Raw genomic sequence first — 23,989 nt, forward strand, 5'->3', positions numbered from 1 at the left:
ATAGCTTGAAGTGGATTAAAAAATTTTGCTTTCTGCCCAACTTGTAAGGTTAAAAAATTTGCAAGTAGCCCGGTTGTTGCAAAAATTTTACATGAAGTGAAACATGAATCAAAAGCAAATTTAACTCTACCATGGGCTTAAGTAGGGCTTCGACATTACTTCAAAATTACCAGAATCAGCAATCAATCTATGGTTCAAAAGAAACACCCAAAAATTTTTGCTTTTGCCAATTTTTTGATATTTTGTGAATTTTGCCCATTTTTTAAATATTTTGCCAATCTTTATTTCTCACACCCTTACCGAGTTAATGAGTTTTCAACATTCCTCTGAATAGACAAAAAACTATCATCTCATTCAAAATGGATAAAGCTCATTTTACAGTAGAGTACTGCAGAGAAATAACTAAAATATTACTGAGTCACATATGACCGCTTAACATAGGGCACACCCAGACAATATCCATCTCCGCATAATATAATATAAACAGCAGCAAATAGGCAGATCAATAAACAAGTAATTACCCCAGAATTAGAAACCATGATGTAATAGCACTACGTATTATTAGAGAGATCAAAACAGAACTATCAACATGATGCACTCTTCTGGAGTAGTCTTACATAAATCCCAAGACTAAGTGAGTCTGCACAGACCGATAATCTTTTTCTTGCTTCGTTCTCTCTGCCTTCTCTGCATATAACCGTTCTTTCCAATATCTTTTGCACCTATCATATGACACAATGCATTATCATCAGATTTTTAGTTTTCTTTAGTTGTTTGCTATCGGTGGTCAGATTCATTTCTAAAACCCATCATGGCATAGCATACAAAGTTTTAATGTTCCATGAATAAGAAACTACCATGACAAATAGATGCCTAGCCCATAGGCATACATTGATATATACAACTTCAAAATTTCAATAAGAAAACTGCCATGAGAAATAGGATAAGTTCTAATGTTTGAGCTGTACTAAAAAATTATAAAGTTCATTTCTCTCACACCTACCTTTTCTTTAAAAGCAAATTCAATTCCGCTAGATGCACAGAATCTGCAAACACTCCTGCCTGCAAAGCCTAAGAGTATGAATATTACTGGGACTTTGGAAATACTAGACAATAAAGCTTGAAAAATGAAAAATAGGCAAATGTATGTCAATTCACATTAGTTAGCAGTCTAACGTGACCAAATTTGACTGACTCTCGGCCCAAATGAGAAGTCGCATTAACACAAAGTATAACAATTTCCTATGCATGTCCTCTATGGGGTTTGAACATGGGACTCATCCATGAAAACTCAAGATATTTTTCAATGCTCCTAACACGTGGACAAATGGAACTGAGCAGGCTCAATTAGTATTGTTTCTATGGAAAAGTTGAAGGAAAGCAAAACAATTAGAAAGTTACACAAATGAAGTTGGTTATAAACTAGGTGTTTACCAAAGGGAGTGATAAATTCAAATTCATGAAGATGTTCCAACTTCCAAATGCTTGTATGTTCTCCTATATGTGATGGGAATCAGGATCCATGTTTCCAACATTTACAGAGGTCCGAGGACTATGCTGGATGGGACCAAGGCTCAATATATTCCATGTGGCTTCCTGGCTTCTTGACACTGTTAAACATCTAATGTAAATCATTTTGTCACAAATTGCAATGTGCAAAGATCAAAGATTGATATCATACCTGTCTACATAAGGGACACTTTGCAAGGGGTTTTGCAGTCTTGATATCTTCAATAATGGGGACAGAAGCAGCAGCACAAGCACAACTATTGCAGAAAATATGCCCACAGCCTAAAGCTACGGGATAAAAAACAGTATCCTGCAATAGAAAAGCAGAGTTAAAAAATAAATTCCAAGAATACTGTGATCAAATAGCAACTTATATGATTAAAAACACAATGCATTTGTCAGTGCTTTAGATATCGGAAGCAGAATTTGGAGAAAGAAACCATTGGGTACTTGAAACTCACCAGACAAATTGGACACGTCAGGTCGAACTCTGCCCTCACAGATTCAGACATTTTACATGTAATAGTAGGCTCCCCACTGCTGAAATCATAGGAACATTCACAAATATCTTCACAGGACACCTCATACTTTGAGTCTTTTGTGTTAATCTGAAAAGCACTCAGTTCAATTAGCCATGGTGACTGCAACAGCTCAAGGTATTTAGCCTGCAGCATTCTCCTAAAGTTCCGGCCATTCACTGAGCAGTGCACCTGCAATACAGATTTCAAATAAAATCCAATATACTTTTAAATCAGTACAAGAATCCTTCCTGAGTTTCCAATATTTTTATTTGAAAAAATCAATCATAATAAAATATTGTAATGACAAGTTTTGATCATAACTTACTTCGTCATATTCCTCCAAAATTTTCCCAATTGCAATGGAATTCATGGCAACATAATTTATTAGGTTCTGGCCTTCTTGAATCATTGCCAAATAGTCATTAATGAAGCAGTGTCTCAGGCACCATAAGTATCTGTGAAAACCGGATGCAAGATGCATATGCAATAAATGTTTGGCACGAGAACTGAAGCGGTCAACTATAGCTGATATTTCAGTGGTGACTTCAGAGAAAAAGTTCTGGTCACAAACTGCCCACAGATAGTACACTCTTAAGACCGATATTTATGAAACTGATCAAACTACGCACATCCTACGTTGATATATTAAATTAAACAATTAAATTCTCTGAAGATGAAACTTATATGCAACTAAACAGGTATTTCAAAATGAGACAACCACTAGAGCCACCTAAAGAAGATTAGTACTGCAAATCAACTTAAGCCCTATAGGTTATCGACTTTCAAAACTGGAAAATATAACAGGCTAAGCCACTTAAACTGTAAAATAATAAAGCATTACAACCAAGTGAAACTTGGCGAAGTATCCAAAGGGAAAGGATGCTGAAGTATGGATTTAACTAAACTTCCAAGCATTATTAGCAGCTGGTTTCGAATGGCAAGCCAGTATTTGAATGGTAGGATGCACCTGAGCTAATGATGGCATGATCACTTCAAAAAACACTTTAATTTCACTAGCAACAAAAAATAGGTACTCTTCCATACCCATATATCTCATCTTTCATGAGAAACAGATCTAATATTACTTGAAGTTAAAACAACGGATAAAATTAAACATGGAACAATCAATGAATAAGCAGCATCTATCAGCAACAGCAATAAAGATTTCCGAAATGTAACTAGAAAGCAATGCAAGATCACTTAAGTTGAAGAATAATACAATATATTTGCTCTCCCAATCTTCCGAACATACACATCAATAGGCAGATATGTCTTTAAAATGGTGACACAAAGCACGGTCGACATTTTTGAAGTCTTTTGACACAAGAAATATATGGAATAGTTTCACAATCATGAAAATATTGGATATTTAAACTAATGACATTTATTTTGGATGTATAATTCAAGTTTGATTATTACATAAGTAGAGCAGTGATACAATTTTAAATAACTTATTTGTGAATATCAAAAAGAATGATGGGAGCAAAAAGGCGTCTGTAACACTTGGATGGGATAAGGGACTGGACCATTTCTGGAGAGATGCTAAAGAAGCTATGGATTGAACCATTTATGAGATTATGCCAAAGAAGTGCAAAGGACAGTGATTTCTTATATTCCTGTAAGTGAATAAATCACTCTCTGATTGGATATATGCTATATAGGGCTATCCATCATTTTCTATTTTTTTTTTTGCATAACTAGTGGATATCTGGAGTCTATTAGGCTTAAGAGAAGGGGGATAGATGGGAGATTTTAAAGTAGCAGGAACCATTCCAAGATACCAAACATGAGATCACACTCACAATGTATGTGAGATTTTTAAGCATCTTGGAATATATGTACCTCTAAAACTCTTTTATTTTTATAGAATATTCATAATTATTTATATAAAAATTATTAAATAAAATAAATAAATTGATTTGTTCGAATTATGACAGTTGTAACGTTATGAAGACAAACATATCATTCAAGTAAATTTTATGTCTTTAAAATATAGAATTGTGTACTCCAGTACCTGGGACACCTGATATATGAAGATACGCACATGAATTATCTTGAAAGTTATATGCATTATAAGTAAATATTATTAAATATGATCTATTGCCATGAAAAAATATTTGTAAAAAGAAAAATTGAAGATAATAATAATAAAATAGGAGTGGGAGAAGTTCTACATCAAGTAACAGGGAAGCAATCTCCCATGGGGCATGTCAATCTATTGCTTTCATCTCTATCACAAATTGAAAGAACACCTGGCTAGCAACAACTCCATCTGTAGCATGCAGTTATCATGGAAATGACAGTGTTAGTTCTGGTGGATTCTATACTAGTGCTCTCTCTAAGGAAGAATTGTATCTAGAAGTTATGCCCACGGTGGACCCAGCAACAAAGGACGTCAAGGAATTTGTCGACACCCACTCACTCACAAGTGGCGCACAAAATGAGGCTACATCCCTGACAGGCATTTTTCACCAAGACACCCCCTGCAACCAAAGCAGCAATCATTTTGTTGAAGCAGAATCTTGCTTGGAGCAAGACTTCCTTCCCAATGAGCAGATTTGAGAGGAGCTAGTCCCATGGATTCCAGACCTAGATACCTCCACGACTTGAGACATGAAGTATCTCAAAACAATAGACTTATACTAGCAAATCAAAACAATTGTGGGCAACCTTTTGGTGGAGAAAAGCAAGGAATATTATGCCATCCTGCTCCAATTGGATGAATTTCAACTACAAATTAAAGAGGTTGACCGCAAATTTTCAGCCATGGCCCAGAAGACAATGGATTCCGAGCTTCCAGCATCCGAGGGTAGTTATGTTTAGATTTCAGACTCCAATGACAAATCCCCTCCTATTTGAGTTATTTCATGCTATGTTGTCTCAGCTTTTTGTCTAGGTTTCTCAGGTTTAGAAGCATTGCTTCTCACATCTCTAGGCATAGTGTTTTAAGGCATTATTTCTTAGATTTGAATTTCTCTATTATCACTTCTGAAATGATAATTCCTCTCAGACATGTTGGACAAAAACACTTTTTCTTTGTTGCTAGTGCGGTTTCCCTAGTTGCAGACCAACATCACAGTATATGTAATGCCTTTGCTTTCTTCAATTAACACAAAAACCCTACTTAGCTTACAGAAAAAAGAGTGAGAGAATGTAATTGCATTGAGAGGTGTTTTTTACAGCCAATATGAAGGAGATGTGTAATTCCTTTTGTGCTCAATATGGAGTTGACACAACATTTTAAAAAATAATAATAATAACAACAAAAAATTCAATGTAGGGAATAAATAAAATATTTTAATACCCAGCTTAATTAAACTTAATATTTTTATATCAGCTTCTATTATATATATCAAGTAATTGAAAATAAGATTTTCTTATTCCATCCATAAGTGCTTTTTACATCCAATTATGCGGATTATGAGGAAAATAAGTAACCTTTAATAAAATATTTCAATATCAACTTTATATGATGATGATAATGATAATGATTAACATCCATTAAGATTAAAATGGTCTATCAGACCTTAAGAATGTAAGAGATTACTCAGAATTCTTTAGCTCTATATTTCTATGCTCGAAAAGCATCAAGAGGTGTTCTACGATCACCATAGTTTTGTTGAATTAAAAGGTCAAGAAGGTTGGAAGTGTGACAAATATTTTGAAACTTAGATCTAATGTGAGTATAGGTTGGACAATCTAAGAGAAAGTGTTTTACATCTTCAACCCTCTTAATCTCGCAAAGATAACAAACTCTTTCATTCCATGGTGATTTGCGAATTGGCTAACGTCCAATCTCATTATGAAGCTCATGAGAATTTGTTCTTATTTTCGCAATGTTTATTTTCTTCTTTACACTAGTCAAGACAGAGAGATTTTGTTATTTTTGATATTTGTGTTAATCAACGTCTTATAATATCTTAGTTTCCTTTTTCCTCTAACTCTTTATCACCCCACAATTTCTCCTTAAATTTTGATGCTATGTTGCAGGAAACGTGGTGTAGAGGTCCGTTTCCCTATGGAAACGGGTACGAAACGCGGAAACGCGTTTGGTACGGACGTGAAACGCGTTTCCGGTCGTACTGCCGCGTTTGGTACGGACGTGAAACGCGTTTCCGGCCGTATTGCCACGTTTCCCGAAACGGAAACGTGGCCAGTACGGCCGGAAACGCGTTTCAAGGCCGTACGACCCACGTTTCCTCATTAACTTGTGTTTTTTTTAATTTAATTTTAGGGTATGTTAGTGACTTCTTGTTGCTTCTAGATGCGTGTCTAAAGTTATAAAAGTGAATTTTTGCCCTAGTGTTGATATGCAGTTCATCAAAAAGTTTGAGAGATATACAGTTCATGGTAATGTTAAATTCTTAAAGTAAAAGTGATATTCTCCTTTATTTTTCATTTTCATCCTTTTACTTAAATTTTTAACATTACCATGAAATGACTCAGGATGTTTGAGAGTGGTTTCGCCCTCATTGGATTTCATATGGAGAAAGTAGAATTTTAGATCTCACTCAAAATCCAGCAGACTTATTTGTTTTTCAGGATTTCAAGATTGGAGGGATTGCAATGTTTCCATTGGATTTTATCATGTACTAGGGTATGGAACTTGTATTTAATCAAGAGAACCAAGCCCTCTATGCAAGGGAAACTCCCAATAATCAAGATCATGTAGGGTACTAGGGTATGAAACGTGTATTTAATCAAGAGCACTAAGGTCGTTCGACTATGTAGGAGGAGACTCCCAATACAATAGTGGTCCTTCTAAATAATGGGATGTGGATGCAGAAAATCCTGATTTGGATCTCTCTCTTGCAGCCTTATAGTCTTTATTGTACTTGCAACCGCATGTATTAATATAAATAAAAGCTGATTTTGAGATTTGGATATATAATAAAGGTTGCTTTTGGATATTTCGATATTTTTATTTTCATTATGTGATCATTCATGAGTAAATGTGATGTAAATTAAATCTTAATGTTTAAGTGTAATAAATTATAATGTATCATTTATGCTTTATGATTGCACATATATATATATATATATATATATATATATATATATATATATATATATATATTCGCATTTCCCCGTTTCCAAAATTTGGGGAGGTCGCGTTTCGTATCGCTTCCCGTTTCAGAAACTCGTACCCATTTCCCCATTTCGTGCAACTTAGTTTTGATGTAATAATATTTTTAATATTATCCTTACTCTGCTAAACGATCTCCTCATTTATCCCCCAATGGTCTCGCCAAGCTTCAACATCCTTATGACATCCCTACTTCAGTAGAAGGTGGTGGTTTTGGCTAGAGTTAGAAGCAATTTTAGGAAACCAGTTTTCTTCCATGTTGTTTAACTTCTTATACATAAGATACTTAGTCATAGCCATGCTTTCGATGGGGGAAAAGGTTTTCTTCAATGAGGACGATAGGATAGGATGTATTTCCTTTAATCTTGCCATTGTAGGTCATAAACTACTTTTAGATATGTTCTATCTTCCTCCACGACTCTCTAGAGATATCGCAACCCCAAACGTCACATCCATATAAAATAACGTGAGTTCTTTTTTAATCCCATATTCAAAGATTTGTTGACTTACAATTGTTTTCAGGCCCATAACAAGCATTCCAACCTCCATTTATCCTTTTCTCAATGCTATAATTTCAGTTGAGCTCGTGATGGATATCGATTCCAAGATATTTGTATAAAGGAATTTCCTCCAAGTTGTTGTTGTCATATATGAAAGTATCAAATGTACTCTTTCTTAATTATCATGACCTTTGTTTTGTAGGTATTAACAAGTCATACCCATCTTGGAACAAAAATCTCGAAGGATTCTTAGTTCCTTGTCAAGGTCGTAATGACTCCTCACTAAAAGAACAATATTGACAACATAATGGAGAAGAGTTGACTATGCCAGTAAGCATGGGACCTACACAACCTACATCTTCTAAACATTCTTCTAGCTTATAAACGCATATGCCAAAAAGGGTAGGGGATAAGGGGCACCCTTGCTTGACTTGAATATTGCAGTTAATTTCTTATGACGAACTCCCAGTGGTCCTAAACTTGGCAATAACATTCGTAAAACCTTGCCAGAACATCCCTCAACTCAATAGGAACCATTATCTCTTCCAACCTCTTCCACATCTTTGTCCTCGAAATAGTGTCAAAATCTTTTCTAAAGTCAATGAAACAACTAGAGAGATAAGATTTACTATTGCAACACTCCTCCACAATGATCCTAAGAGTAATAAGGTGGCCCACAGTTGAATGATATCTCTGAAACCCAACTTTTCCTTTAGCTCTTTTATCATTGTTGTCTAGCCATACGTTAATATTATTTTTCAAAATAATTTTGTACAGCTTGGCTAAAAAGTGGCTAATCATAATGGTCCTATAATTAGAGGGAATGTTTTTATCCCCACCTTTAAATATAAGTACAAGGAGCTCTGCATCCAAGGCTTAGGAAACCCTTGCTTCATTGCCAAATTGAGGAGCTTGTGTATGTGAGGGATGAGGATAGGCCCTCCAATTTTTAGAAATTCAATTTGGTAGCCTTTAATGTCCTTAGCTTTCCTAGTTGTAAGCCACTTAACCTCAAACGCAATGTCTCCCAGAGAAAATATTTCATCCTCTATAAAGGCATTCAAAATGGTGTCCATGGCGTTAGGGGATTCATAAAGATTTTTAAGGTAGGAATTCCAAATCTTCAAGGGAATCAGATTATTTTCCTTAGTTTTATGAATTAGAATTTTCCTCCAAAACTCTTCAAGATCCAATTTAAATAGGTGGAATAGTTGCTCTTGCTTTCTATTTGTATAGTACATTTCTTCCTTTTAGTAAGATCTTATATATTTATCTTATCAAGCTTTAAAGATTTATTAGGAGCATCTCCAATTGCTTTCCTAGAAATTTTACAACCATTATCATACCAAGAGCTTATTGTTTTAACTTAAAACCTTGATAGAGAACTTTTTAATGGAAGCAAAAAAGGTTGTAATAAAATTTATGATAGAGGTTTTCGATATTATCTTTATAAGTTAAGACATGCAAATCCCTCTTAAATCCTTTAAGAAAATATCAATTTTACTTTTGTCAAAAAGCAGGGGCTTTTGATTCTCACAATTCTCCTGCATAGGGATTTTGTGCATTACAAAGTTTAGAGTTAAGGTTAAAGGTCTATGATCATAGTCAAGCTCATGGTCAATCAAGCAGTGAAAAATTACTATTTATCTGGAAACAGGGATATCGAATATTACATAATCCATGACACTATGACCAAAGCTACAAACACAAGTTATCTAGTTGGAGATTGGCCACTTGGTTATGCCATTGCAAATTATTAGGTCTTGAGAACTACAAAGCTTGACTAGCTCAATATTAAGTAAGTTCTTGATGAGGTCTTCAAAGTTTCTTTTGCATCTAACAGGGAAAACGAGGTCCTCCTCAAACCATTGAGGATTAGGGTTGGAATTATTGCTTAGAAGAATAACTTATTTAGTTGTTCTAGCATTAAAGTCTCCTAACAAGAGGATATTACCTTCATTCCTAAGATTGTTGTTGAAATTTCTAAGTCTAACACATTAGAAATCTCTACTGCATTATCTAGTTTATTTTCTCCTACTTGTTCTTTTCATTAACAAGTTATTTATAAATATAAATACCGAAAATAAACACAAATACAGCCTTAACACATACAGATCAACAACTGAAATAACTGAGACAAACACACAAGGGACACCATTATTTTTGGAAAATCGTCCCCAGAAAAACCCAATGCGGGATAACCGATGCAGCAGTTATGAGGGTTTTATTATTATGCAATTTTTTAATACAACTAGGGTGCCAGAAATGGCTCACACAACAGAGAATGTCCTCGACAGTAATACCTCTCCTTGAAGGCAGATATTCTAGCTAATCAATCACCGGATGAACGATCCCACAGCAACTATGGCAACTCCTTAGTTGGACAGCGGAAGCTGCTCCAAGCTTCTCTGTTGCTCTGCGTCACTCTACAGGGACTGTGTCACCCTTCCCAGCTTACAAGCACTCAATCTGCCCCACGGAAATATCCAGCGTTGCCTCTTGGCTCTGTGTCAGCTCTACTAGCCTTTGCGCAACTACTGAAGCCTCTACATCAGCTCTCAGACCCTCTGCGTCACCCACACTGGCCTCTTCAGCCACTGCGCTGTCTCTCTGGCACTATCTCTACCTCTCTGCTATGTATTCGCAGCCTCATGCTGAAATGCCCCTCGCTACAACAGATCACTAGTTCGATTCTCTCAACAAAACCCCGCTCCAGACAATTGAACTAACTGATCAATTTGGTGTATCTCCAATTGACCCTCAAGCCTCCTCTTATACTTTTCCTGTTGAGTCTTCAACAGCCGAGATTAAGTCCCTAATCAATGGCTAAGAGTAGATTTGGCTTGATCCATGTCATTTAGAACATTCTCGCCCAGTTTTATATTAATACCCATTAATATTTTAATTTTCCTAAGTTTAGACTTAGGAACCCCATTAAAAATATTAATTATTTTGATGTCTCTCAAACCGGGTGGAATTTCCCCAAACCATTTATGGGTCTTGGAGATCTTGTGTGCCTTAGCCTCTCCACCAATTTTCATGGCTAGAGCACATTTGATGCTACCACAAATCAACAATTGTGAATATCTTGTTCCAAAGTTAAGGGCAATTTTTATCTAGATTGTTTTTCTTAAAGAAGGTAGAGTTGATAGGTGTGAAATAGCAAATTTAAATATAAATCCTCTTAATATTAATGTTAGAGATTCCTATCCAAATGTACTAATTGAGAGGGTTTATCTTAAGAATTCGAATGAGGAGAAACATTCCTTTTTATATAACAATATTTTCCTGCAATCCCTCTGCAAGCGAATTTCTTATTCCATGTTGACCACAAGATTAATCCATCTATGTGAGAGACCTTAGACTAATCTTTCTCCCATGTTTCAACCAAAAAAATAATATCAATTTCACTTTGGATCCAATGTAACTTAGGCCCTGTTACCCACCAAAATGGGTAGCTAGGAGAAATGTTTTCTCCTCCATTTGACAGTCAGTCGGAGCTAGCCATGCTAGTAGCCCCTAACAACCAATATTTGATAATGATATGCCATGTGCCTCCACCATTTACATCATCCATGTACCTCTCACTATCTAGCATTTACATTCAGATGAAGGTGGGCTACTATTCAAAAGGTACTTTGATTATTTTGCAATCAGGGGCTTATGCTTGTTTGTTTTGGGCATTTAGTATGGATAAAGGGGTGATCTCAAAGGTTGATCGATCTTGACAGTAATTTTGTTCTTTTACCTTTACCAAGGGGGTTAATCTTTAGCCCTAGTCCATTGGGAGCCCCTTAGGGTTATAGGAGGTGTACTCCTTGGAACACCATGATTGAGATAGTGTGTTCATTATCCCCTATACCATACTTAACATTTTCCATGACATATTAGTAGCCCCATATCTCACCTTCATTCTTTGGGTCTAACTTGTCATTGGTTCTTTGGGATTTGGCACTCATATGTTCACATACTTTGAGTAGGGTCGTGAAACTTTGCCCTAGAGGTTGACGCGGCTAAAAGAAAAGAAAAACATGGCCACAACAAAATAAAAGAAAAGAAAATCAAAATGCAAACGATGGTCGAGGCCTAAAGATTAGCAAGTGGGCAAAATCCTAGCATGAGCTCTACCTTCCTCATATGGCCATCACCCAGTTCTTAAGCACATGATGCTCCATTACATCAAAAAGGAACCCTTGCATGTCCCAACCCTGATGAGCGATGAACTAACTCACCTTAAGGGGTAATAAATTGTTAAATATCATTAAGAGCAAGCTCTAACCCTTGAGTAATACAAGGAATAACCAAGAAGAAGTAAATGGCGCACAAGAGGGGTGGAAAAATTAGGTCAAGCAGGTAACTCATGCCTCCACAATTGCTCCCTCCTTTACATCCATACACTCGGGATGTGGACATCCCCATCAGTTCATTCCGATGACCATGGCACTTGAGGATGAAGCCTTTTTCCCCCTCTATTACCACATTATTTACCACTATAACCTATTGATTGAGGAGTTGACCTTGGAATTGTCACTTCCCCTTGAGGGTTGGAAGCACCTAATAGGGTTGGTTATTAGCCACCTCTACCAAGGTAGGGAACACCTTTACGGGACTTGGTCTAGTTAGATATCGGAAGGTGGTCCTGGTTTGAAGTATTGACATGCCCTTAACATTCAAGTTTGGTCAACTTAGATGCATGTACGATCTTAATCTTTGATGGATGGTTTCTTTCACTTGAGTCCATGTTGTGTTTGTCAAGTGGCCCATAGCAACCTAGGCCTTGAGGGCACCCAATCCACAAGTACCCAGGCCTTTCAGAGAAGTACATGACCTAAGAAGATGTAGTGTTGAGATACTGGAGTCCACTAACAACATGAGCAAATGTTACATGTCCCAGAGCACCTCTAGGACCTAGGGCATTGGTCAGCTTTGACCTAGGTTGGCCTTGACACAACCTGATGGGAAAGGATTGATTCAAAACTCAAATGAGGATGGTCTCCCTAACGCTGGAGAGAAGGAGGCCTTATTTGACAGTTGGAGACCCATTAAGACCACTTGATGGTGCCCGCGCAACACTTAAGACCCTAGAGGAGGATTTGAGGAAAAACCCTCAAATTTTGGATCATCCAAGCATTTTCACACATTTGGACACCTCAACATACCTTGGCATGGCATTCGGAGCTCTAATTAGGCATGACATCAACATTTAGAGGAGGTTATAACTCACACATGTGGGCATTTATTAGTCTATTTTGTCATTGGCTAGTGGGTTGGCTCGTAACCCAAGTTCTTTTCATGTCAAACTTGTTTTTAGGGCTTCATTAGCATAAATTACTTGAGATAAACCTCATATAAATAGAGGTTACTCTCATTTCATTTGGATCATCACTTGTGGATCAATTCGGCCCTCTTAGAGATTTCAACATAGCTGAAATTTGTCTTGTATCTTATGGAAATGTGATCTATTGTAGATTTTTGCTTATGGAGCTATTCTTTGGTTTTGGAGATGTCATTTTGGAGCAATAAATGATTGGTTCATGCAGTCATCTTGTAAGTTCTCTTCATATTGGAATTTATTTTATGGTTATTGCATGGAATGGTCATTGTCTAGGGTTTCTATGTGCTAGTTATTATTGAAGGTTTTTCTATGGAATCTTAGCAATGGTATTGTATGCATTACCCTTGTAGAATTTGTGTGACAATTCCATGAGTGAATCTTTATGACTAGCTCTCCTCATTGACTTTGCTCCCTCATAAAATGATAATTAGGGTTTGAACTAGGGTTTCTTATTCCCTTAATCTTTGTGAGGGTTTAGTCTTTTCTCCTAAGTAGGACTCCCTAGACTCCATCACCCAAGGTCAAGGCACTGGCCTTATTCACATTGTTGATCACACCAAAAATTATTTTTAACTCTTATTTTTCTTCCCTAAACCTGATTTTTGGCTTCTTAAGGAAAGTTGTCAGGCTAGGGTTAGGGCTTAATTTCAACTAGGGTTGACTGTGTTGCCTTATGGAGGGGTTCAACACTTGGTTGTGAGGTCATTGCCTCAAAATCAACCTTTTCCCATGGCTAATTTCTCCATTTTCTGGGACAGCAGTATGGCACATGGGACAGCTGTGGCAGCATAGTGCAACAATGGCACCTGGATGAGCAGTGACAACATTGTGAGAAGGTACAGTAGTATGATGTGAGCAGCATGGTTATGAGGTCTAGCATGGTGCAGCACGGTGAGGTGCAGCATGATGACGAGGTGTAGCACAATGATAGGTGAAGGAGTCACCTTGGAGAGTCAATTGAAGCAGCGTGTCTTCAACTGAGTTCAGCTATCTCATGTATCATCTTCTTAGAGATGATCTATGCTCTTATTTAGATAAGTCAAAGTGTTGACTTCTGTTGTAAATGTACTCTCTTTCTCTCTCTCTGCTGAACTATTGAAGAACATATAAGAAGAATGGATCAAGGGTTTCCCCACATTGGGGTTTGTCCCTGGCTAGCGCCACAACTTGTGTCCTCTTGTCTTGGCTTGTCTTCTGCAATCTATGTTTATGTTCTATCTGCAATTTACTTTAATGTTGATGTGATTGCTAATCTGGAAAAGACATTGAGCTAATTGTAAAATTGAAATAAATTGCTCTAAGCATAGAACATACCTAAAATTAACATTCCTTCCATACTCAACATGAAGTTTACACATGGTGTGTGTGTGTGTTAGGTGTCAACTCCATGTTGAGTAGGGAAGGAAATGTGTTATTTTATCGGTGCTCAACATGGAGCTCTCTCTCTCTCTCTCCCCCTCTCTCTCTCTCTCTCACATATATATAACTAGCATTGTTGGTGTATCAAAATCAAATGTTCTATATGCAAATGCAGTTAATTAATCCTTAGGATTTGTATATATCTAAAACAATTTTTTTTAGTTCATCTCAATCAAATAACTCTTTTATATATGACTCTAATATGGTCTAAACCTAAACATATTTGAACAAGATGATTGTTAGTCTTATTTAATAGAACATATATCAAGCACACTCTTGGGGCATTCATAAAAGAAATGTTTCGAAGACATAAGAAGTTAGAACAAATGATGTGTTATTGTGGGGATGTAAAAAACTCGAGAAAAGGTTTCAACTTCAAGAGAGTTGATCCCTTCCGAAGCATGATAAATCAGGAGTTAAGATAAATTTACGTTGGTGTATCTAAATCACAAGGCCTATATGCAAACGACCTTTAATAAATCCTTAGGACTTTTATATATTTAAAACATTCTTTAAAGTCAATGTCAATTAAATGACACTTATATATATATATATAAAGCACACTCTTGGGGCATGCATAAAAGAAGTGTTCTGAAGATGTAAGAACAAAAGATGTGCTATTGTGGAGATTTAGTAATTGTTGTTTCAGTTTTACTATGGCATGTGTAAGCTAAGAATCCCATGCATGTGGGAAGTTGGGTAAATAATAATACATTTGTTTGATAAAGATCTCAAGTTCTATCCTTGCAAGCAACAACAAGTAGTACTTGATGTTGGAACTCCTATGTTTGGATGCTTTCAACCATGTTCTCAACTACCAGATAGTGTTGTAATGAGTTGTGTCTTTAACCACTGAATTGTGCTATCATCCTTAAATCCTCAATATACACAGCCTTCTACAATCATAGAGTAGGTTTGGGCTATTGGTAGTTCTATTGTGGCATGTGTCATTTCTTTCTAAAATTGCAAAGCTAAGCATCACATGAATGTGGGAGATTGGGTAAGCAAGGATGCATTTGTTTAATACAGATCTCAGTTGCATCCTTCCTAGCAACAACACCATTCAGTAGCTTGAGGGTAGTGTTACCCACCACTTCGTGGGTGTTATCTCCAAGAGATTTTTCTCCATGATGGACCTCAACCAGCAACCCCTTGCAGCCTCCTGCTAACTCATTGTGTCATTTCTCTACAACCTGAGCTAACCATGTGGTCCCTCACCCACCTGTATAAATCGTATGATTGAAGGTGGGCCTCCCGAATCTAAAGGTATGTCCTGTCATTTGGAAATTGAGTATTGGGTTTACTTCTCATGGATACTTCTCGATATGGATTGATGGGGGATTTAGCGAAAAGGGTGGGATTAGTTTGTGCTCTTGTCCCCTTGATCTCTTTTGGATGCTACCCTTGGATCTTAGTCCCATGGGATCTCCTTTATCGACCATTTGGTTCTCGACTTTAGGTGCGTGGTCCCGCTCCTTTATCTGCATATATTACTCCCTTTCCACCCACTATACCCCCATTCATCATTTCTCCCACCTAGGTCCACATTTCCATTCTGGGTCCACATAGGGCCAGCCTCCCTATCCCCTTGCCCCCACCTTGGGTAAGGCCTAGGATGATGCCCCGGAGGTTGAAGCAGCTAAAAGAAGAAGAAAAAGGCATAATTGGCCACATTTAATAGGAAATTGTACCACAAAATGAAAAAGATGGTCGGGACAAAAATAATTAGCACGTGGGCAAAAGCCAATACATAAGCTCTACCCCAATCCATGGTTATCACCCTGGTTCCATAGGCCCTAGGATAAGCCTCCTTTATCATTCAAGAACCCATGGTTGTCCCAACCCGTGGAGGGCAATGAACCACCCTACCTCGAAGGGGGTAATCACTATTATATCATACACATCATGCTCTTGTCCTTTGAGCCCCGAGCAGTTAATTAAAGAAAATTCATAAAAGGCAAAGGCATATAAAGAGGGTGGAAAAATCAAAGTCAAGGCACCTCATGTACCACGATTTATCCCTCCTACACATTACATACCCAGGTGTGGGCTTCCCCTTATCTAACTACCTGTATGCCCCAATATGTGGCGCAAGGTTGCCCCTCTCATTCCCTACTCCATTCCACCTATTTATCACTTGCCACCCCCATTAGAGGGATGTACCTTGGACATTAAATCTCGTTTAAGGGTTGAAACCACCTAATAAGGTACTTGGTTAACCCCCTTTGGAGCTTGGAGACACAAGCACATGCCAAAGCCCACTACGGAAGGGCATGCCATTATGAAGTGCCCGCTTTGATATCCATGGTTTGTAAATTCTTTTACCCGATAATTTTAATGATTGGTTGTACTAGAAGCCTAGGGGACGCATTGGATATTACGCAGGATTACAAGTGGTTTCCATTTGGGTTCTCCCTATACAATATCCTAACCCCTAGAGGTCTACATTGGCATATATAGGGTGTGCATAGAGAACCATTGGCCTCCACAGCAATAGACAGCACTCCACGGATCTTCATCGATGCTCCGAGACTACTAGCGATCCACTTTTGGGATGATGGCGAAATGCTTGGTACACTATGCCCAACAGGCCCCCACATGAGCCCCACACTCTTGGCAGGTGTCTCAGGACTTGTACGATGTCATGGGAGCATTCATTCTACCACTCGGACCCTTGTAGAGGATCTACAGGCATCTCTAATTCATATGGAGACCCACAGGGTCATTTATGTTCCCTCAAACCCACTAGGAGCACCATAGGTCTACTACTTGGAGAACAAGGGGCCACCCCCTTGTCCATCAGGCCTTTGGAGGGCCCCACGACATGTACATATTATTATTTGGCACCTTGGGCTTATTTTTACACTTGTGAGCTAGTTTGATGGACTTGTCACCAATAGGGGTTTTATTTGCACATTATTTTATCATTAGGGGCTAATGTAGGCCCATAGGCTAGTTCGAACCCCTTAGGAGGCTATATATTGATGTTAGATACATTCATTTGGGTCATCACTTGACTTGGGATCTCTCTAATCATAGAGAACTTCGCCTTTTTTCCTTGGAGGATATTTTTTTGAGATGGATGAATTTCGACGTATGGATTTGGGCTAGTTTTCTTGTCTTGGAGCTTTGTCTTGCAAATAAAATGTTGGTTAGATATATTCTATATCATTGTAAGTAAATTTTGATGTTGTTATTCTTGTTGCTTCATACTGCTAAAATTAGGGCTAGTTGCTTCATAATTGAAATGTGGAATTAAGCATGTTTTAGCTAATTTAATGTATGGGCCAATGTTATATGAATGAAATGTCCTAGAGATTATTTGTCTCGATAATCTTGCATCATTTGCTTTGAAGTATAAATGCTTGAAGGTCACTTTTCTTTTCTTTCTCTCAACATTGGATGAAGCTGACTTTCCGAGCCTCCTTGATCAAGAAACCAAGTTCTTACTCATCATCATCCTTGACTCCATATCCCCAAGTGAATTAGGCACTGATCCCTCAAAAAGGGTGATCATTTTAACCCTCTTTTTACCCTTTTCCCCTTTTTCCCTAGGTCTAGCCCCATTAGGTCACCTAGGGCATCAATTTCCCGGGAATTGACCCAAGGAAAAATTTCAATCTCCTACAGGCTACTGCGTTGGTGGGTCCCCTCCCTCTCCTCCAAATTTGAGGCAATTCTAACGGTGGAATCTTCGGGAATCTTAAGCCCTAGCTCTATGATCGAATCTTGCCTAGGCATCCCCAAGGCTAGACCTCAACAGGATCAATTCAAAATTTTGAAGTAAACATTCTTGTTTGGTCCTTTCCCCTCACCTTGCCCAGGATAAAAACATCATTGGTTGCTACATTCCATCCCCGACCCTGGGTTGGGTCCACTTGGCCCCATGTGGTCCCACTTCTCGAAAAATATTATTTGTCAAGGACCATTAGTGAATCCAAGTTCCCCAAGGATTATAGGGATTGAGAACCTCGTCTAGAAGCCTATTCCTTCTCCCTCAACCCTCCAATCCTCACCCCCTACCCCTGGAGGATCAAGTCCCTTGCTTAAAGGGCAAGCAAGTTCCATTCTTCACTCCATCCTTGGGAAAGGGTTTTCGTGGTCACTTTCCACCTATCCATTGACAATTACTTTACAAGTGATCACTACACTACTGGGACTCCTCCCATTGGTGAAAGTCCGTAAAGAGCATAGAGATTTAGGTGTGGTGACAGTGGGCTAAGCCTCCACTTTTGCCCTTAACCTAACAGTTGCCCTCTTAGGAACCCCTTTTAGGTCCCCTGTTGGTTTGAGTGGTAACAAGTAGTAGTGATTATCAAGGGCAGTTGAAGTTTGGATTCTTTGTGCCTGGGTGCCTATAATCAACAATGCTCTCAACTACTACATACTGCTATCATTCATCAACACAATGTTGAAATAAGCTATGTTCTCAACTACTTGTTGGCAGTGCTATCAGCCTTTTTAGTCCCAACATACACAACATTGTGTAATCATAACTTAGGTTTGGGCTTCTTGTAGATGTTGGACACCTAATCCGTAAGGGTTGGTGTGGACGAATGTGAATTGTCACGGAAGTCGAAGAGACATCTTGGAACATGAAATCAAGAGTCAGCACAATGTATTAATATGTACATCTTTGTGGATAGAAATGGATCACAGGATTTACCTAAATTTGTCTATTATTTTTGTGTGTTTAACATGGTATCGAAGTAGGTGTACTCCTACCCTGCTCAAGTTAAGCCACTATGTGTGGCCTTCCCTCACCACTAGCTTTGTGATCCAACGATTTTGGGCGTTTCTCTGCAATTGTGCAGACCTGTCTCCCTATTTGTCAGGTTTCTAACCTGCACCAAACCATTATGCATGTCAACTCTGTCATTCTGAGCCTGCTCTTCCTCTATAACTTGGGTGCTTTCTACCCATCCATATGCTCATTTTACATCGATGCGTCTTAATTGGTTTTGTTGATATGTGTGTTGGTCTGACCTGCTCATTGTTGGATGTATGAGAAGCGTTTCCTCTTCCAAGCAACAAAAACATTTCCTCTGCCAAGTAACAGTAACATTTCCTTTATTCCCCAAGCGCGTTTGTTTCCTCTGCTCCACTTTCTCTCAGTTGTGTTTTGATTAACCCAGTGCTCACTCTCTCTGCATGCAACCCATTTGGTCCATTTATGTAATGGAATCGTGGTAACTCAGACTATAATCCACTTATACAATAATCAAGTTTCTGCCCGTTTCAACCGGCAACCAACACATTTTTCCTCCCAAAATATTTGTTTTTCACTCAAGGTTCCACACAAGGCTTTGAGAAAAGCTTCAAACATGGCCATGGATACCTTACTTGTAGACTATCCTTGTTGAAATTCAGGGCAACTTTAGGATGAATTTCCCCAAAGGGAAATCCTACTGCCCCAAGAAAAAATCTATATTGCCCCAAAAGAGAATTAATTTGGATAAAAGAAAATATATTATTATTATTATTTAATGTTGTGGCAAATATATTTGAGCAATGTTTAATGATCAAATTTGACTTATTAATTTTTCCCTCCAATATTTGAAGTCGGCCACCTAAGTTGTCAGGTTGGAATGTGACCCTTCGTTCATGGAATTGATTATATATTGGCAACGATCCTCTTCCATTAGTGACACATATTAGGTGTTCTTTGAGGTTCGATACGTTTACATTATAACTCTCTTTACATATTGTGGTTCATAATATACTTATGTTCATTGCATCAATTCTGGAGCTCGTAGGGTGATCGCATCTATATATTATGGTTCATTCAACAATACTCGCATTTTTTGTGGCTCATTCTACAGTACTTGTATTTTGTGATTCGCACTCACATTATGCTTTTCTCTGCGACATTGGCATACACTATGGCAAACGGTAGTCTCTGTAGCATACATTACGTTACAGAGATCCGATTTGTATCACTTGTGGCTCACATTTTCTGTATTATATGGCTTGAATCTATAGCACGTCCGATATGTGGCCAGCACTTTGATTTGTGGCTCGGACTCACACTGTGGCACATATTATTTAACAATAGCTCGTTGGTGACTTATATTGCATACTCCTGAGATTGTTGTGATTCACTATGGGGTGTGGCTCTCATAACTAGTAGCAGTGGCATTGCTTTAATGGTGGTATTGTAGTAACAATGACCTCGCATCAATATGTTTGTGGCATTGCATTTATAATCTAAAGCAGTCTATGAGGCATCGCATTTATAATCTAAAGTAGTCTATGAGGCATCGCACCTATCCTCTGAAGCATCGCATTTGTTCCTAAGTGTCTGGCACTCTTCTCATGGATCGAACTCTATTATTGTACTTAAGTTTTGTAACTCACACAGTGGCTCGCATTTGGTTCATAGTTGGTTCACTTCATTGATCATGGATCGCATAACTATGGTATGACTCATCTGTGATATGACTTGCACTACACTCTAAACCCTATGGCTCCCCAAGGTTTTGTGCCTCATGTTTCTATGATGTGCCCCATGTCTTGTGGCTCGCATTATGATCAATTATCTGCATTATGTAAAACAGTGATCCATACATATAGTAAGACAATGATATACATATATATTGATAACATGAAACAGTGACCTATATTAAGTGAGGCATACAATATGAGACAACAGACTATATACATTAAGAGAGTGTGTTGAATGGCTATGACATGAGTATGATCTTTAATATGATAGTAATTTATATGATATGATTGTGTTCTATAGGACAGTGATTTCGGGATATGACGGTAACCTAAATACATCTATGACATGACAGTGACCTTGATGTAGTAACCTTAACATGGCAGTAACCTTTAATATATGACAATATGTTGATAACAATAAAGGCAGCTCTAGATGGCAGTGTCATGACAATGATATGATTGCAACATTCTAATATGACAGTGCTATTGGTAGTGGTATGGTTATGTATGAATTGCCCTTGCGTACAAGAGTGATGTGTTAACCGTGAAAATGCCTCTATGACAAATGAGATCGTATATATATTAGTGATGTGACGCCTATGACCAAATGCATATATGAAAGTATTGAGAGGAATGTGTGTTGCAGTCTTATGAGGACCTGATATGCTCCAAGATTGACCCTAGGTGGCCTAATGTGATTAATGATTATCATTGTACTTTGAATCTTATGTTATGAAACCAGCTCAAGAAAAGATAGAAAAGATAGATCAACGCCTTAGAATTCAGCCTCTCCGAGGGGGCCACCTCCTTTACATTACTTAAATGAAATTCTTGGATGATTCAAATGACAAAACCTCCTTTCTATATATAGGAGTCTAAGGAGTCACAATATAATCCAGCCGACCTAACAATAATAATATAAAGCCACAAAAATAACAATAGAGGGATTCTATGGGGCACAGTAATAACAATATGGGGGCAATAGGGGCACAAAAATATTAATAAGGGGTATAACTACAATAGTAATGGGGTAATCACTAGTATTATAGGGACCCAACATGCCCCTCTCCTTCAAAAAAGTGTTGTCCTCAACGCTTGAGTAGTTCTGGATACTTCTGCATAAAATTCTCATCCTCCCATGTGGAATCTTCAGCGGATAAGTTCTTCCACTTGATAAGATACTCTGAAATTGATCGATTTCGTAGCTGTCGAGTTCTTGTTTCTGTGACTGCTTCCGGTTCCAATATAATTTTTCCTTCCTCGTCAAGTTCTGGCAATATTGTTTGAACTGGGAGCTTGTCACCTATAACCTTCTTTAAACATGAAACATGGAAAACTGGGTGCAATCGAGAAGCTGCAGGAAGCTCCAATTTGTATGCCATAGTACCAATCTTTTGCAACACCTTGTACGGACCATAATACTTTGGTGATAATTTATTATCCTTCTTAGCTTGCTTGAGGGACATTTGCTTATATGGTTGTAGCCGTAGGAATACCCAATCACCTACATCAAAACTTCTTTCACTGCGATGTTGATCTGCCTGTTGTTTCATTCTATTCTGTGCCAACACGAGGTTATCCTTTAAGAGTTGGAGGACTTGTTGTTGATGTTCGATGTGATGTTCCACTGCCTGAACCTTAGAATTTTCTCTTAAATATGATGTGATGGATGGTGGTTGATACCCATAAAGTGCCATAAATGGGGTCATTTTTGTTGCTGTATGGAAGGAAGTGTTATACCACCATTCAGCCAGAGGCAACCATTTGACCCATTGTGTCTGTTTATCAGATACAAAGCAACGAAGATATCCTTCCAAACATTTGTTTACTATCTCAGTTTGCCCATCAGATTGAGGATGATAAGATGAGCTATGAGCTAACTGAGTACCAAGACAAGAAAATAATTCTGTCCAAAAATTTCCAGTGAAAATGGGATCTCTGTCACTTACAATAATCTTTGGGTTTCCATGTAGCTTTTGAATTGTTTCCATAAATGCAGTAGAAACTGTACTGGCTTTAAATGGATGTGATAATGCACAAAAGTGTGCATACTTGGTAAGTCTGTCAACTACCACCATGATGACACTCTTTCCCTCAGACTTGGGTAAACCTGTGATAAAATCCATTGAAACCTCCTCCCAACGTTGGCTTGGAATGGATAAAGGTTGTAATAGACCCGGTGTCTTAATTGTTTCAACTTTATTTTGTTGGCAAACCAAACATTCCGCCACAAACTTTTGAATATCTGATTTAAGGCCATCCCAAAAAAATTCCTTCTTAACCCTGTGGTAAGTTTTTAAAAATCCTGAGTGCCCTCCTAAGGGAGAAGTGTGCAATTCCATAAGAATCTTTTGTTTTAGCTGGGAATTCTTACAGAGGTATAAGCGATCTTTGTACCATAACGAATCATTTTGCCAGCTAAATGTATCAGACGTACTGGAATCTTGTTGTAGCTTTCGAATAAGTGCCCACACTTCTTCGTCATTCTTCCATTCCTCCCTTGCTTCGTTTATCCAATCTGGTTGGATAATAGAAATGGCGCACAACAATGCTTCCACATCCTCATCCTTTCTTGAGAGTGCATCTGCCACCACATTTTGCTTCCCTTTTTTGTAGATGATTTCAAAGTCATAACCCAACATCTTTGTGACCCACTTTTGTTGCTCTTCAGAGGATAATCTTTGTTCTAAAAAGTATTTAAGGCTATCATGATCCGTTTTTACCTTGAAGTGTCTTCCCATTAGGTAGGGTCGCCATTTCTTAAGTGCATGGAGTATTGCCAACATTTCCTTCTCATAAATAGCTTTGCTTAAAAACTTTCCCTTGATTGGACGACTTTCAAAAGCAATGGGTCTTTCATCTTGCATTAGAACATCATGCATTAGAACAGCACCAATTCCATTTCCTGAAGCATCACATTCCACAATAAAGGTTTTTGTGAAGTCCGGTGTAGCTAAGACCGGTGCTTGGCACATTGCCTCTTTAAGATGTTCAAAGGCCTTTGTTGCTTCCGGAGTCCATGAAAATGCATCTTTCTTCAATAATGTTGTTAGAGGTGCTGCTATTCTCCCATAATTCTTAACAAACTTGCGATAATACCCTGTCAACCCAAGAAATCCTCGCAGATGCTTTATGGATGTGGGGATTTTCCATTCCTTAATGGCTTTAATTTTGC

General features: G+C 38.0%; 1 protein-coding gene across 3 annotated transcripts in view; it reads right to left on the minus strand.

The window, feature by feature from the left end:
• Positions 1 to 202: 202 nt before the first annotated feature.
• Positions 203 to 23,989, minus strand: part of LOC149231497 (putative E3 ubiquitin-protein ligase BAH1-like 1) — a 31,481-nt gene continuing 7,694 nt past the window's right edge. Inside the window, exons 2-6 of one of the 3 annotated variants that reach the window (XM_089379203.1) lie at positions 2,356 to 2,600; positions 1,971 to 2,219; positions 1,682 to 1,819; positions 1,004 to 1,062; positions 203 to 713 (exon numbers count right to left, since the gene is read on the minus strand). In XM_089379203.1, the coding sequence (XP_089235329.1) occupies positions 614 to 713; positions 1,004 to 1,062; positions 1,682 to 1,819; positions 1,971 to 2,219; positions 2,356 to 2,600 (791 nt within the window). In that variant the 3' untranslated portion in view covers positions 203 to 613. Of the gene's footprint in view, positions 723 to 1,003; positions 1,063 to 1,681; positions 1,820 to 1,970; positions 2,220 to 2,355; positions 2,601 to 23,989 lie in introns of all 3 variants that reach the window. The other 2 variants (XM_089379202.1, XM_089379204.1) reach the window with 2 other exon arrangements.

Source organism: Pinus tabuliformis, chromosome J, assembly GCF_031772625.1.
Source record: "Pinus tabuliformis cultivar Carrire ecotype Pingquan chromosome J, CPIR1, whole genome shotgun sequence".
Lineage (NCBI taxonomy): Eukaryota > Viridiplantae > Streptophyta > Pinopsida > Pinales > Pinaceae > Pinus > Pinus tabuliformis.